The sequence below is a fragment of the Hippocampus guttulatus genome, chromosome 4, assembly GCF_054856545.1.
Source record: "Hippocampus guttulatus isolate MCC_2025c chromosome 4, RoL_Hgut_1.0, whole genome shotgun sequence".
NCBI classification, from domain to species: Eukaryota; Metazoa; Chordata; class Actinopteri; order Syngnathiformes; family Syngnathidae; genus Hippocampus; species Hippocampus guttulatus.
This window is the reverse complement of record NC_141264.1, coordinates 10,131,658-10,148,503: the sequence shown is the minus strand read 5'-3', so window position 1 is coordinate 10,148,503 and position 16,846 is coordinate 10,131,658. Positions and strand designations below refer to the sequence as shown.

The window sequence follows — 16,846 nt, the reverse complement described above, 5'->3', positions numbered from 1 at the left end:
CCTCCCACACAACAAAAACATGCATGTTTGGTTCAAAGGAGACTCTAAATTGCCTGTAGTTGTGAATAGTTGTTTGTCTATTTGTGGCCTGCAAATGGTGACCAGTTCAGGTTGGATGCTGCCGACCACCCGAAGACAGCTGGGCTTGAATGAATGAGTGAATGATTTTTTGACAGCCTGTTTAGAACTACTCTGCATTCAAGTAAAATTCTTTCGCCTAATTTGGGAGGCAGATATGCAAAGTTCAAGTCATCTAACTGCTAAGATTAGAAGTCACAATTTAACCGTTTTACGAAATTTAGTCTGTCTCACTGTGCAGTATAGTGGTAGTATGAGTCCTCATCAAAACAGACCCAAAAAACACTGTCACTCACTCACAGAGGGCTTTTGTGTGGGTCACAGTAGTTTAGTCAGGGGATGGTTCAAATCTGTCTACATGCTTTTCAGTCGAACCATAATTGTTTCGACACGGATGCAACGTTGAGGAAGTAGACCTTGAGTTCGTGGATTCGGACCTTGATGAGAATAATTTCTCATGATCAGGCAAAAATCTGAGGAAACTCAGGGGCAGGCAAAAGGTAGGCCTGCAAAGTGGTCGCCCAGCTTGGGTATTGGAGTGAAACATGTAAACAGCACATTCAGAAAGTATTACTTACAATTCTGTTTATTGTTTTTCTGTTGTACCTTCAAATCAATTTAAAAAAAATGTGGCCCATCAGCCCTAAGCCATTTACAACCAGCAAAGACTAAATGCTACAATATTTTAAGCACACAAGTACTGTGACTGTTTGTTGTGAGTTGAATTTGATATTCAAGTACACCTTCCATTCTCCCAATTATTTTTAATATACAAATATAGTATACAGTACAACGTTGCAAACATACAGTATAAACCTCACAGTAATGTGTGTGTGACGTGCATCCATCTGTGTTCAATTGAAATAGAGGACATGAATTGGAAAGGCTGGCAAAGCATATCATAGTAAAAAAACAATCCTTGGGGTGAAAGGGACTGCCTGGAAGGACTCAGAGACAGTATTGTGGCAAGGCACAGAACTGGGCAAAATTACAAATAATTTTCCGCTGTACTTACTCATGTTCCTCAGAGCACAGCGGCCTCGATAATTCTTAAATGGCAGAACTTTGGAACAACCGGGACAATTCCTAGAGGTGGCCGCCCGGCTAAACTGAGCAATCGAGGTAGGAGACCCTTTGTAAGTAGTGTGACCATGAAACTGCCTGAGTCCCAGAAATTCTCAGAAAAAATGAGAAGTGCCAGAATGACAACCACATGATATTGGAAAGGTGAGTCGGTTCCTTCCAGAAAGTGCATTTTCAGTTTCTGACCTTCATGACAGCAACAACCTGGCAAAAGCACGATGCTATGCTGACAGTCCTCTCAGTCTATCACTGATGAACGCCCGTTTTGCTGAGAGAAACACGCCCCGCCTGTCTCATGTGTTTGTCTGCGGTGTTGTTCTCACCGAGGGATGACGAGCAAAGACAGAGAAGCCAGGCTAATTGCTTATCTAGCCTAAGACTGACACTGCTAGCGCATCCAACACTGGAATTAAGTGCGTGGGGAATGATCAAGTCCACTTTTCACCGATGTCTTGCTGGAACCGAGAGGAGAATATTCAACTTCAAACAACAAAATAGCATGCAAAAACAATAGAATGGAAGGAAAACAAAAAAACAAAAAAAAACACCAGTGATGGCCGCGCCATGCTTACCTGCTACATCATGCAGCAGAGGCTTGGTGTGTGACACTCTTCATTTTTTTTGCTTAAAGTTAAACTTGACCAATGTTGGTGTGATTGTATTTATTTGAGGCATGCCTTGTTATCGGTCTAGTTCTGTTGATGCTGGACTGATGAATGTGACATCTTTTTTTTTTCCCCTCCAACATCGGCCCGATAGTTACCTGTCCGATAGTTCTCGTGCATCCTTATTTAAAACTTGCCAAACTACATCATAGACATCCAAGGCCAGCTGTGGCAGGGTCACCGCAACTTGGCTCATGTTGGTCCATCTATGTGTGCCTTGCGATTGGGTGGCATCCAGTGTATAACCCGGGTATAACCCGCCTACTGCCTGAAGACAGCTGGAATAGGCTCCAGCATGCCTGCGACCCTTGTGAGGATAAGTGGCTCACTCCGATAATGAATGGATGAATAATTCCAGAGGTACCACTTATCTTTTTTTATAAGACATAATCAGTACATAGTAGATATTCGTTAGACAGTGTTAAACCGTAGTCAGTAACTCTCCGGGATGTATTAGGTCTGGACAAAGTGAAAAGACACTCACCATACTGTATCCTTGTGCGAACTTCTCCCACTGGAACATTGTATATCTTCTCCAGATAGTTTTTGACATCATACTTTGTCATTCTGTCCACAGATGCCAGCCCAACAGGGGGGTAAAACCCGCAGGTAGGTTCCGGAAGGGAGAAAAAAACATTGGTTATAGAAGGCATTTTTACCATTGATTATAATGTTTTTATATAGAAACGGTTGATGAGCAGTCGCTTTTATTTCCTTAAAATCTAGTACTGAAGAGAAGGCCCTACATCAAACATACTCATCATACTCTCATTCAGATTTTATCCCTTTGCGGCATAAAACGGCAGGAGAAAAGAAAAGAGAGCGTCGGTCTTCACCCAATTAGCTCGCTGTGTGTATTGATCGAGTGCAGTGAAATCCTATACAGGAAGCAGGCCTGGCACCAGCCACTGTGCTGGACCATTCAAGTTTCCACTAACCCACTGGGCAGCATTTGAAACATACTGCTTTGACCAGAGGAAGAAAGGCTTTTAACTGCTAATCAATTTAGCGAATTTGATTAGCCTGGTAGAGAGCACTTCCCAAATGCGTCTGACAAAGTGCTTTATAGTGACGCTGTGGTCTAACATAAGTACCTCGGATATGGCGTCTTCTATCACACAACATTACACGCTTCTTTGATTGAGTGGGATAATGTGAATGCCTGAATTTCACTAGGATACAACACAATATCTCCAAATGTTGGAACAATATTAGGTGAGGCCAAAAAAATAAAAAATAAACGATTCTGTGGAACACAAAGAGTCTTTCAAACTCAGGATGAGGTAATATGTGTTCCATCCTGTACAACAATTTGCCTTTTCCGCTATACTGGCATACTGTGCATGTTAACAAAGCTGACATTTTTGTCAAGGGCTGGTTAAACTCCTTTGAATTTAGAAGGTGTCACAAAAAAAAAAAACACATTTTTCCTCTGAACAAAATGGTATACAAATCTTAACTGTCGATAGCGATTTCATTTTTAGCAACATCCCACAATGGATGGATGCTTTTATCTGCATATCCTTTTATTCTTCAGTTCAGTATGTATTTTCTGTGTGAGGTTATCAAGCAATAAGCAGAGTACGTGATGATGTAAACCAGAGTCCTGGATCTTCAGGTACGACCCGGGGACCAAATGCCAGGTATATTTGTAGGATACTCTATATACACATAAAGTACAATTGGGAACTGTTTTCCAGTATATTGTGCTTATGTTGATTTTAAATATAATATCACATGGTTCAAAAACAGACAGCTCATCGATTAAACACAGGTTTTGACCTGTGAGGCATTATTTGACAGCTTTCAGGGCATTATAGGAGATTTTTGTTTGTTCTATTATTCTTTACATACTGTACAGCGCGGGTGGCCAACCCGCGGCTCGCGAGCCGCATGCGGCTCTTTGGCTGGTTCAATGCGGCTCCCAGGCTTTCACAAGACAAGCGTCGAAAACGCCTCGTTGTTGGCGCTGTCGGCGCTAAATACACAGAACTAACTACGTCAGCCTATCATCAATCTCGTTACTTGATTGACATACAGGGCAACCAATGAGATGACAACTCAATCACCGCTCATGCGCAAACAAGGGTGCTTAGCGCAAATGATTGACAAACAGGGAGCCGGCGGACTGGTCCCAAGTCAAGCGCGAGCGTTGGGAGGTGGAAATGGGTGTGGGGTGGGGTAGGGGGGTATGTCTGTGTGTTTCGATTTCGTTCGTGTTCAGTGACGTTCTGGCTCTCGCTCATCTCGGTGTCTGTGCGTGCCTGCGTGTGTGTGCGTGCCTGTGTGTGTGTGTGTGTGTGTGTGTGTGTGTGTGTGTGTGTGTGTGTGTGTGTGTGTGCGCGCGCGCCCATGTGCAGGTGCGCGATGTGGCTCTTTGCAGGAACACAGTAAAAAAAATTGGCTCTTCGTCTCTGACTGGTTGGCCTGCTGTACAGATTAATCTGCATTCTTCTGACAGACAATCCCAGATGAAATTTATCCAATGCTGTGGCCTTTAAAGCTTCAGGGTGTTTCTAAAAGGTGGACTTACACTGAGCCAAGAAGATTAAGAGTATCAGTTCCAAGAGGTTTAGGGCGGTCTAATTACACCTGTGCTCTGAGAGCACGAGGTAGGTGAAAGGGCACAGCCCAAAACGTACACAACAAGAAAGAAGCATATTTGACAGCATATGATGACAAGGGCGGTTAATGGAATAATAGCCAACAATACTGAGTAGACCAATGGTAGGCAATGAATTTTCCAAATGGGCAACATCAGAAACTGGAATGGTTGTCAAGGGCCATGCCAGCATGTTAACTTTTTCTGTGTTCTACAATCATTTAGTGTATTCATATAAAGCATTAAATTGTCTTGCTTTAAAAAGCTGACACCCGTAGAAATATAGCAGGGACTGAAATCATTCTACAATACACATTATAAGCAGTAATTTAAAATTGGTACATTTTAAAAGAACACGAATTGACATTAGCAAAAACAAATGTCCACAGTACGCATGAGTTTTATTAAAGCGTACTGATATTTTGACCAATCGCCAACTCATACTAGCTAGTCATAATTGGGGTGTCAAAATTTAGATTAGAAGTACCGGTATATTATTGAACAGTAACGTACAACAACAATTATTGAAAATGGGGTCTTTTAGAGAACCATTTCCCAGTGTAGTGGAACCTTGATTTGACGGACTAATAACTAGGGCAAGAGGTCTCTCCTTCAGAACCAATTGTCCATTAAATTAAAGTACTTTTTTACATGGCCTAAAAGCACACAATACAGTACAAAAGTGTGTGTGTGTGGGGGGGGGGGGGGGGGGGTTCATGGCCTAAAATGCCCAATACAGTACACATTTACTGTATTGCAAAAAAAAAAAAAACAATTTGAAAAATCTTATGATACGATAAAGATATTTTTTGGTCTTTTTTCCCTACATGTTTGGTAGTGATAGCACATGATTTGGCACAGACAAAAAAAGAAAACTGCAAGAAAATTAGTTGATAAATGAGCAAGTTATAAATTATTTTTAATGTCTATGCCTTTGACCGGAAAGTCACCCCTGCCAACATGGCTGCCATATCGGCACGGTGATTAGCTGGGCTGCTATAATGCACTGGCATATCTAGGGCAATTTCAGAAATTCACTGACGCACTAACACCACTTTGCGAGTGCATGTGTTTGAAGAGGCAAAGCGTGCTCCCCTCACAATTTCTGAATCCAGCCAACTGTATGTTATAAAACAAATCAGCGGCTCATGCTTCAACTGTTTCTACCTGCACTGCCTGACGCACTAAATGCACCGTATCCCCAGTTGGAGCGCCAAAGCCCGTATCCCACTGAGCGGCAAAGGTTTGCAAGTGTTTGCGAATGGAGTGAATGTTGATTTTTCGTCAGGTTTCATTCAAGGTCGCAAACGGTCGCAAAGGCGTTTACCGGACAATCGGCATCCATTTTAATGGTCGCAAACAGTTTTCGCGTCAAGAAAAAGCACTAAAACTGTTGCCGAACATATGGCGAACGTCTGGCAAATGTTTGCGACCTTGAACGAATGCTGACGAGAACTCAACATTCGCTACATTCGCAAACACTCGCAAACCTTTCCCGCTCAGTGGGATAAGGCCTCGAGAGCGCTCTACGGCACTCCTTTAAGGTGCATTCTGAATCACTGAACGGCACACGAATCTTCATATCTGAGCTTGTGGCTGTTGTGTTGTGGAGTTTGCATTTCTGTTGTGGGTTAATGTCATTGCATTGAGGCTTTAGCAACTGTTGACTTGTGTTTTAAAGTATTCATTTCAAAGTTTGAAAGTATTAACCCTTTCAGGGACGGGCTTACTAGAGTGGGCATCGTATCATGCTATCAGGGTACATGAAAGGGATAATATCGGCAATTATAATACATTTTAGGGGACTGTCAATTATTTGCGGACATAAAAAAAAAGCTGGGTGGGAATGGAAAACGACTCTTGGATTCTCAGATTCTTAATTATACAGCTTATACTAACATCTGAAAGTACTATATTTCAATCATATCACTACCCATTTTTAATGTGTAAATGCTTTAAATGTCTTCAAATGAGTGATGCTATCATACGTGATGTTTTGAATTGCCATGTGGTTCAATGATGTTATTTCACGTCTAACTCGAGGTGAAATCCAAATAAATCATCACAAACTGTATCATTAATGCACGCGCTGTAATGGTGAAGAAAATCACATCACAGCGGTTTAGTGCTAAGCATGAAACAGGAGAGTTGGCCAAACAAAGCCGCCGCTCATTGTCATTCTGCCCTCTTGTCAAGTTTGGGTGGACTCAACACTCATCCCATCCACAAGACAATATGTATTGCCCAGAAATTACCCAACACTAAGTATCAACATGATAATAGTAGACTTTGTCTCGAGAGTCAGCCACTGAGAAACCTGAGACTTGACAAGAGAAAGGACAGCTGAGAAGTTGAGAATATAAGAGCGGCGTGTGAAGGATTACATTAATTGTTTGGGGTTTGCTCAGACAAAAGAACAGAAATAGATCAAAGAGTGGAAAGTGGAAGTCCCAACACAGAGATGGTCTGTATCTTGGCAAGTTTGAAGCAAGTAAGTCAAGCTGTCCAAGATGCACTCGAATGCAGTACATCTCAAAGGGCTTTAAAATTCTTGGCATGAAGTACAAAGACAGCCAACACAACGGGAGGACAAGTATACCTGTGGTATACATCCTCTTAAACAAAGCGCACGAAATGAATTGGCAGCACTTTCAAAAGTCCTCAAATAGCTATTCAGTTTGAGGTTTCCATGTGGCTGCCTGGTCTAAGCAGAAAAACTTCGCATCAAAAAACTGTGGTGGTTAAACTAGTTTTTCCTCTGTGGCTTTGGTACAGTTCTCAGAGCAGAATTTAAATTCTCAGAACTACTTATTCAATCTTCACAGCGTAGATTAGTGTCACTCGTGCAACATAAAACAAATGAAATCTGTTTTTCATTTAATTGAATACGTTGCAAATGCTTTGGCACATCTGCGCAAATGATTACACGAGTCAAGATGTCAAGATGGCATATCTGATCGCAATTACAGAAATGGCTTTCCTTACATCAGGTTTTTGTGGTATTTTCATTTTTAAGTTCGACCGATAAAACTTTGAGCAATATGGATGTTATTATCCTTCGTAATTTATATGATTTCGGACATTTCTGAAAAAATCCACCTGTTGCAGCACCTAACCGTAAATTTGTATTCCTGAATAGATTACTGTTATATATGACATGACTGTTACAATAATAACAATGATGATGATGATATTATTAAAATAATAATAATAATAATAATAATGGTGATAATAATGTTGTTGATGATGATGACAATAATAATAATTATAATAATAATAATGGAAATGGTGATGTGTGAGAGAAAAAAAACAAGGGCAAATTCTGCAACACAAAAAAAAAAATCGAGAAAAGTTTGCAAACTGTATTGCTCCGTAATATACAACTCTCTGCTGCTTATGTTATAGTTATAAGTAATTGTGTTCATTATATTATGATATTTGTTAATTATAACCTCGCAAACATAGTTCTATAGATTTTCATTCGCCTTTTTCCCAGGTGAATCTTGATTTTTCTTTAACAAAAGGGAAATAAAGGGAAATGTGAGAAGCATGAGATCAACCACTGAGCAAGCAGTTTTCTAAAATTGCTCATCGCAAGAGAAGATATTTAATGTGATGTAGATGACAATTTGTGGCTCAAAAACAAGGGCGAGCAATTCATTTTGCAAAGGGGCCCCATGAAAAACTGAAACGCTTCCCAAGGGCCGACAAGCTGTAATAAACAGTCCAAATTGTTCAATTTTTTATTGTTTTTTTCTATTTAATTGTGTTACGTATGTTCTTATAAAATGCAATATTAAAGCGTGTGATCTTTCTTATTTAAATATACACTGAAAATATTTTGGTTGTTTTCAATTCATTTCAATGAGGAAAGATGATTTGAGACGAGTGCTTGGAGTAGGGGGCGGCCCGGTAGTCCTGTGGTTAGCACGTCGGCTTCACAGTGCAGAGGTACCGGGTTCGATTCCGGCTCCGGCCTCCCTGTGTGGAGTTTGCATGTTCTCCGGGTGCTCCGGTTTCCTCCCACATTCCAAAAACATGCATGGCAGGCTGTTTGGATGTTCTAAATTGTCCCTGGGTGTGAGTGTGGGCGTGGATGGTTGTTTGTCTCTGTGTGCCCTGCGATTGGCTGGCAACTGATTCAGGGTGTCCCCCGCCTACTGCCCGAAGACGGCTGGGATAGGCTCCAGCACCCCCCGCGACCCTAGTGAGGATAAAGCGCGACAGAAAATGGATGGATGCTTGGAGTAGTGAGCACCGTCGTGGAACAAATTAAATTGTATGTCTAGCACTTAATGGACACTTAATAGATGTCGAATTTCGTTGTTCAACTAAGATGAATAGTTTTCAGCAAATATTGTTGAGATTCATTTCTGAGAAAAGATCTGACAGAGTCGCCCTAAAAAGCCGTCATGAAGTAGTTGCTCGTGACATACTTGGAAGGTTAATTAGCCTGCAAAGGGTTTCCAAATTCACTTATGCATTTGTGAAGCGGAACGCGCAAACATGGAGTGATCACAGCGGTAATCGCGGCATCGTTTGATCCAACAGGTACAGTATTGTACAGCTGCCAGACAATGGTAGCTGCTATTACAAAGGCTCAGTTTTCTCAAATCAGATTACAGTGAGAAACCACAGCATGGTCTGGTTTCATAGTTATTAGTCAGCAGAGTTGCATAAAATGTGACTGAGAAGAAGACTGAACACTCTGTTCAGCGTTGTTTTTCTCTGTTGTGTGCATGCGTCTTTACCCATGCCAGGTGAGGGTTATAAATTGAGACTAAGGGGTGGTGGGAGGAAACCTAGAAATTTGATGATGTTCCTTCGAGAGCGAAGGGAAAATGCTGACAGCACAAAGGTTTAAGAACAATCCAAAGACAAAGAAATGTGTCTCTAAGGTAGGACAATCCAGGTGTCTGGCACAGAAAGTACCCAAGACGAACTGGTTTAGGGTGTTCTGCAAAAGAATGTAATTTTAAAAAAGCAGACTGGAAAAATAAATGTAAAGTTAATAGAAAGTTGATGAAAATGCAAATAACCGAGAACATAAAGCACACTGGGGGGAAAAAAAAACCATGTGTGGCCATAAAATAGAATATAAAGCTATAGTTAAGAGAAAGTTAATGAAAATGTAAAGCGCTGAGAAAATCAGCGGGGAAGAGCAGAACATGGAAAGTGGAAAGATGAAAGTCTACATATAAACACAAAGGTTGTTGGCAATTTAAGATTGGCAGATTAACACTTATTGTTTTATTCTCTTTGTTAGATCTATCAAGTGAAAGTATGTGCCTGAAAACAAATTTCCTGAAGTAACTCAGCCAAGTGTCAGAGAGGTCATGAAATAACTAAACTAAAGGTACTTACACCAAAAGGTAGGTGAAAAATATGAAAAGAAAGAGGAAAGGTTCTGTCTACTCAGGGCGCAATTTTGTGGCCCATGCAGCAAGACCCACAAAGAAATGTGACATTATCAAATTTACACTGAGGTGAAAGCCACATCGTGAAATTGTAAAAAGGGCTAAAAAAATAAAATAAAATAAAATAAATAAGATGAAAATATATACAATAGTCAAGACACATGTATTTGTCAATAGCGGACATGGGACTTAACAGCTATCTTTGTTTCACAAGGCTGATTTACAGAGCATACAAATTGCATAGTTGTGGAGAGTGCAATGCAGTTAACAGAGTTCCGCTTAATCAATCGTAGTGCGCAGTCTGGCGCCGCAGCTTTGGTTTGCTTGATGTAAACTCTAAATATCCTGAACACGGTCTTACCCAAAATAGAATGGTGCTTTCAAGCGAAAACACATTCAGGCAACAAAAAGAGTACCGACTGTGCTGTGACAAAATGGCCAATACGGAACGATACTGTTTGAGCTATGGACGCTCCTGACACCACTAAGATTGATTCTTCAAGTTATACATTGAGATGTTTGAAATGTCAGTCATTCGAGACTCTGTGTTTGCAGTACAGTGTACTCACAAGTGAAAAGCGGTACCGGTATTTATTTTCTGACTCACGTGAGGTGCACACAAGGAACACAGCGATCTGATATCAGATACGGACGATAAGATCCGTTGGAAAGTCTAACTAACATTTGAACGGTTCTTGCCATGCACCGGTGTCACCTATCCACAAACCTTGAATGTGGAGAGAACGCAAAGCCTTTGACCTTTTATCTTGTAGATAAATACCCCCTTTCAAAGCACTACAATTATCATGCATCCTTGTTCTTACATGAACACATGCTTAAAAAGAGGGTGAATCGTTGGGTTTTGTCTGACTTCGTGTGTCCATCACACACACAGCCTGCTAAAAGCTAATGTCTACCCTTACCCATTGGAAATATTGGGTGAACACCATTGTGCAGAAAGCAGGAGAGTGTAGTGAGAGTATATCGGACATTTCTTCTCTCCCAAGCAGCCCCTTTGGGGAAAACATCCTCATAAGTTCAAGTTTGCTGTGAATGTGTGAAAGCGGCTTTTGAAACAAAGGCCACATTGTGTTCAATGCCTGAGAACGCCATCATTACTACTTCGCATTAACAGCTGTTGAGCATTACAACTTATCAGCACAAACATTGCCTACGCTAAATAGGCCTAACAACAGCGTTCATTGCCATAATAACTCATGAGTAAATCAGAGTTGATATTTGATGTGTCACTGCCCATCTGTCCATCTAAGGCTTTTGTCTAGATCAATGAGCCTTGGCCCTTCACCAGGCAGTGCAAAAATAATAACAAATAAATCAATAAATTGGGCACACCCAAACCTCTGAAGCATTGAACAATTTGTTCTGGGGGACTTGGTCAACCACCAGTTTGTTCGGATTTTGAAAGTTTTTCACAAAGTCAATTCTTTTAAAAACGTGCAATGTTGACGTCAACTTTGGAACTGTACGTCGCTGACCTTGGACTGAAGAGGTTACTCTGGTCGAGCAGAATGCATGTTTATGCAAGTACTGCGTGTTTACATAGAAAGCTCATTCCCATACAGTGAGACGTGATCACAAAATGTAAGCGAATGCTTCCAGCAACACTGTAATTCAACATGGGTCAAGTCAGGTATTGTGTCCAATCATATATTACCCCCCGCCCCCCACCCACCCACCATGACAGCATTTTGCCAAACCTCTCTCTAAACTCCAAATATACACAAACACTTTTGTGTCCACTTGGTACACACACACACACACACATACACGCACGCACGCGCACACACCAAATTATGTAAGCATTCTTGGAATTCAGCAGACAAGAGACAAGAGTCACATTCGTAGGAGGCCAAGCACCTGGATGAACAGATTACAGTCAAAAACCCCACCAGAGACCCATCTTAATCTTCTATTTTTCTCCCCAGCACAGCACAAGCTTTGGACCTCTCAGTTCTGCTAACCTCAGTGACCTTGACAACAACAATCTTCTGTTGGACTTCATGACACAGAGTAATACTGTAATGTGTTGCTTTGCAAATTTATCACACTCCCAAGGCGTTGAATGGATGATTCAATCGGTAAATGTGTGTAAAAACACAAGAGGACAGATAGCTTGAGATGATGCCTTAATGACGTAAACTGGACAGACAAATTGGATAAACATGAGGGAGCTTTCCAAGTGCAACATAGCCTTGTGGACTACCACACAGTAAATTACAACTTACAAACGTGTTCATTAAGTGGAATCGACAACTACCAAAATGGGAAGATTGAAGAAAAGAAAACGAACTTCCGAACTAATTGCAGAATTGTTCTTTGTATTATATATTTAGGATTATAAGACACAACATATGAAAAGTACAATGTATATTTGGAATCCAGAGGTACTATTAAAAATGGAGCATTTATTTGGGAAATACAATGGGATGAAGTTTTGGAGAATGAGCCAAAATATGAGTCATACAGCCAAATACAGAGTGTGGACTTAATCTTCCACTCTACTTCCTGTGTCAGCCATTCACAAGCCATCGCTGCAACACAGCTCAATATAGAGGACCAAAAGGCGCTGAATGAATTCTGGACTGCTGACTGATGCGTCTGACTTCTGTTCTTGAGGTTGCTCTACCACCTTGTGGCCATGACGCAAAGTGCAGTTCATGTCAAAACATTTTGGCCGACAAAGTGGGGAGGCATTTCGTAACGTAGTAGTTTTTGATTTTGACAAAACACTGAACTGATTGAAACATTTGAGATTCAAGGGTTCTTTCTTAGATGATAACTCTTGTAAGGTTGTCAATGTAGCTTGGCCTAATGCCTCATGGATCTTCGCAAGTCGTAAATTGGAAGACTTACTCCATTGGGATGCGGAACTGGACGGTGTCAGGTGGCTGCTCTCTTCCAGGCCGTACCAGCTTCAAGAACCAGTTTGGTCTGAAGAGTCTCAGCTGTGGGTTACCCAGTTGGTACAAAGGATATCTGCAAGCAAAACAATGTCAACTCTTTTAAAAGGTTCCTGTCATAGAAAATTTACTTTTGAATTGCTGTAACTAGCTGATGACCACTCAACGGTGTACCCCACTGTCAGATGTGGTGGGTGGATTTTTAAATTGCTAGCATACTTTGAAGTCAAGATGGCGCCCGAGTAGGCAGCCGTCGGCAAGTGCTTTCATGAGCCTTGCTTTTTTTTTGTTGTTGTTTTTGTGTTTGTTTTGTCACTTTGTGTTTGTTGTTACGTCGTGTGGACCTGATGTGGACTTTTTTCAGCATTTTTTTGGCCATGACATTCATCAAGGAGGAGACTCTGTGCTTGGTGGTTGAGCCTTCTCGGCAGCATGGGTATACCAGCACTGTTTTTGACTGGGAGGAATGTCGGCGCCATTTGACCGTCGTTGCTGGACAGTCCCGGGGCGCTTGTGTCTTGCGCCTGTAATGGACAGCATTTTTCACAGCCCCGCTTTGTTCAGCGGGGGGGATCGGTGCTGTTGAACGGTCTGCGGCTGGATGGATTTAAGGCTTGAGGAGCCGACGATGAGAAGAAAGGAGCGTTGGAACTGGGAGTCGCGGCTTGGAGTTTGAAGCGGATTACGTGGGACAGGAGAAGTGAACTAATCTCTTTTCGTCAATGGACGCTACAGCTTCGTGTTTGCTTTCAAAACTTAGCTTGGAGCAGACGTGTGCACATTTTCAGCATGACGTCTCTGATCCACTGGTGAAAGGACACTTTGATCCTCTCCTCTTTCATCTATAACTGCTTCAGACAACAAAGTGTATGCAGAAAAGTGGTGAAGATTGCATGACTGTCTGTGTCCTATGTGTTGTGTTGTGTTCTTTTTGTTATTTTGACTTCAAAATGGCGCCGCGAGAGTGGCTGCCTTTCCAGCAGCTCCTATATTTTGTTGTTCTACTTCTTCCTTTCATAACTTTGCTGCTGTGAATTGGGAATTTCTCCATTGCGAGACTAATAAAGGTTTTCTTATACAGTGAGACAAGACATAAAATAACGTCACCATTGATGTTGGCGTATTCAATGCATATTAATAGGGGTCTTTATCAAATTGCAATGATTAAAATTTTCAACGCTGTTGTCTGCTTCGTCTTTTTGAACAAATGAAGCATCATGAAGCTTTAAACCATGAGCAAACCAATTGGCTGGAATACTTCAGTGCTGAATGAAGCTTCATTTCGCCATCATTAGTTCATATTATTTGTAACAATAATGAGCTTTTTCACTTCACTCACAAATTCAGTTACTCTGAGCCTGTTTAGTTGAATACAAAGCTGTTGTTGATGTTATGTGCTACTGGGATGCCCTCTGGAGAAAAAAAAACTCATTCTTGAAATGTGGGTTAAAGTGGGTTTGTGTAATATCTACTGTATATTCAAGGTGCTTTTAAGGTGCAAATGTTATCCGAATTTGTGGGGGGTTTTTAAAGAGGAAGAGATTGCCCCTCCAGCCATTTCTGGTGTTCCACCCATTACGTTCAGCGATTCAACTCGGCCTTTTATTTGCACACGTCCACTTGTGAGCCTGAGGAGATGGGAAATTTATACAGAATATTATAGGGGTGTTCACACGGCAACTGTTACTCCGGTGTAGCACCGGGGCTGTCCCCGTAGAGCGTTCACACGTACAAAGTTATTCCGGTGTAGCCCCTGAAAACAGCTTAAACCGGAGCAAATTTAACCCTGCTCAGGAAGTGGTTGGTTTAAAAATTTACTCCGGAGTAAATGCTAGTTTGTGGGGCAGCACCGTTGTAAAATGGGACGTGTGAACGCTACAGGAGTAGACTTGCTACACGTGGGATGAGTTGATTACATACGGGTGGAATGCGTTGCTTTCGTGCTCTGTTATACTTCCGTCATCTTTCCTTTCCCTCTCTCATCCTTTGATGATGAGAGGTCTGATAGACCACAGCATTGATTTGACTGGAGAAGTATAAACCATGGTTTTTCGTTATGTCACAAACAAGGCGGGGAAAAGGAAGTACACTTTACGTATTCGCATGGTTTATATCGTATTGCACGGCCGCAGAAACTGCTGTGTGAACGCAAGTGGGGCTGCACCGGGGTTAACACGCTTCTCTTTAGTAAGCAGCTTTATACGTGTGAACGCTCCACAGAATTTACACCGGTATAAGATATATCGCAACAAAATACATCGGTGCAGCACCGATACAAATGTGTGCCGTGTGAACACCCCTTATGTGAAACAAATTTCACTTTGGCAACAAAAAATTGGCATTGGCAGTCTGTCTGTCTGTCTCTCTCTCTCTCTCTCTCTCCATTTCTTCCAACTCAAGTCACAAAGCTGCGCTCTTTTGCTCTCCATCTGTCCCTGCTCTGCACCTGGCTAGAGCAAGGCAATGTGGTCACAAAGCTGTGGGCACGGGGAGCTACGTAGCCCACAAAGACCACATTAGCTCTCATCATCGCCTGTTCTATAATAAGCTCTCAAGTGATGGGACATTGTGATTTCCTAGGAATGTTGTAGAAGCGAGCATTTGAAAACGTAAACACATGCAAACATTTGTAGAAATGAAGCATTGCATACGGATATTCATATGTTCCTGACCTTGTTAACAATTATTGCAAGAAATCATTCACGTGTTCACTGTTCAGTGTCTTCACATGCATGAATTTCATCCATTCATCCAACCATTTTCTAATCCGCTTTTTTCTCACATGGGTCGCGGGCGTGCTGGAGTGTATCCCACCTGTCTTCGGGCAGTAAGTGGGAGACACCCTGAACTCGTTGCTATCCAATCGCAGGGCACACAGATTGGATAGCAACACAGAGACACTCAATTGGCAATTAAGAGTGTTCCATTCGCCTTCCATGTATGTTTTTGGAATGTGGGATGAAACCGGAGTACCCAGAGAAAAAACACGCGGGCACGGGGGGAACATGCACACTCCACACAGAAAGGCCGGAGCCGGAATAAACCCTGCACCTCTCCACTGTGAGGCACACGTGTTAACCAGTTGACCACCATTCTGCCCGATGAATTTCATTGATTGTTAAAAATGTGTATTTCCATGTAATTTGAACAAACCGTGAGCCCTTGGCATTTATCAGTCTCCAAAAAGACCTGTTGTGCATTACTTACAGAAAATAAATAAGTGAAATTGGATAATTCCGATGACACATCTAAACACGCTAACGTGCTTGGGAATCACCAGTGTAGGCTGTACAGTTTATTCTAGTTAGGATGGGTCGTGCTTGTGCACCAGTGTTCCATGTAGTTGACGAAACAGATAGATAGCACAAATTCCCGCAAAACAACAACTATGGCTACTCAACACTGACACCGCAGAATTTAAAGGACACACATTTTATCGAAATAGATCACAGGATCCTAGAACAACATATAATTTCTAAGCGAGACAAGTAAACTATTTAGCTTTGGATAGAACCCCATTCTCAAAACAAATTTACAGCAGATGACTGCATCTTCACTTTGTCGTTTATGTCATTGCAGCTTTTGAGAAAGCGCTATATAAATCAGGATCTATTGTATTGTGACCTGGAGCACAGCCACTGCTGCGTTAAGGTACTGCATGTTTTTAGCATACCAGGCTAACACAAAGGACAGTCATTTTGCAAAACGCTCGTATGGTTTGTTCTTCACAACGCATCCTCCGCCTTACTTCAGGCAAAGACAAGACAAAAACACGAAATTAGCACAGTGTATGGGTAAAGTCGGACGGAAGTCTTGCAAACTTTAAATTGGTTATGCTCGCTTCATAAATCAAGTGCTTGAGCTGGAGACATAGCATGAAAAAATGGATCAAATGACTATATTCGCGCTTGTCATTCTAATTGAAGCAGTATAGAACACGATAACTTACAGTAGTCTCGTTACTGGCATCTTTGTTATGGTTTGTTGTGGTATAGGCTTGATAAGTAGTTGTTTTGCAGGCTTTCCAAGGTTGTTTCAGCAGGACATGTGCGCGTACTTCCGGGAACAAACTCATTGCGC

General features: G+C 41.7%; 1 protein-coding gene across 1 annotated transcript in view; it reads right to left on the bottom strand.

Moving 5' to 3' along the window:
* Positions 1–16,846, bottom strand: part of mrpl23 (mitochondrial ribosomal protein L23) — a 63,624-nt gene extending 46,778 nt beyond the window's left edge. Inside the window, exons 1-3 of the mRNA XM_086109632.1 lie at positions 16,716–16,846; positions 12,720–12,842; positions 2,311–2,393 (exon numbers count right to left, since the gene is read on the bottom strand). Of these exons, the coding sequence (XP_085965758.1) occupies positions 2,311–2,393; positions 12,720–12,842; positions 16,716–16,735 (226 nt within the window). The 5' untranslated portion in view covers positions 16,736–16,846. The remainder of the gene's footprint in view (positions 1–2,310; positions 2,394–12,719; positions 12,843–16,715) is intronic.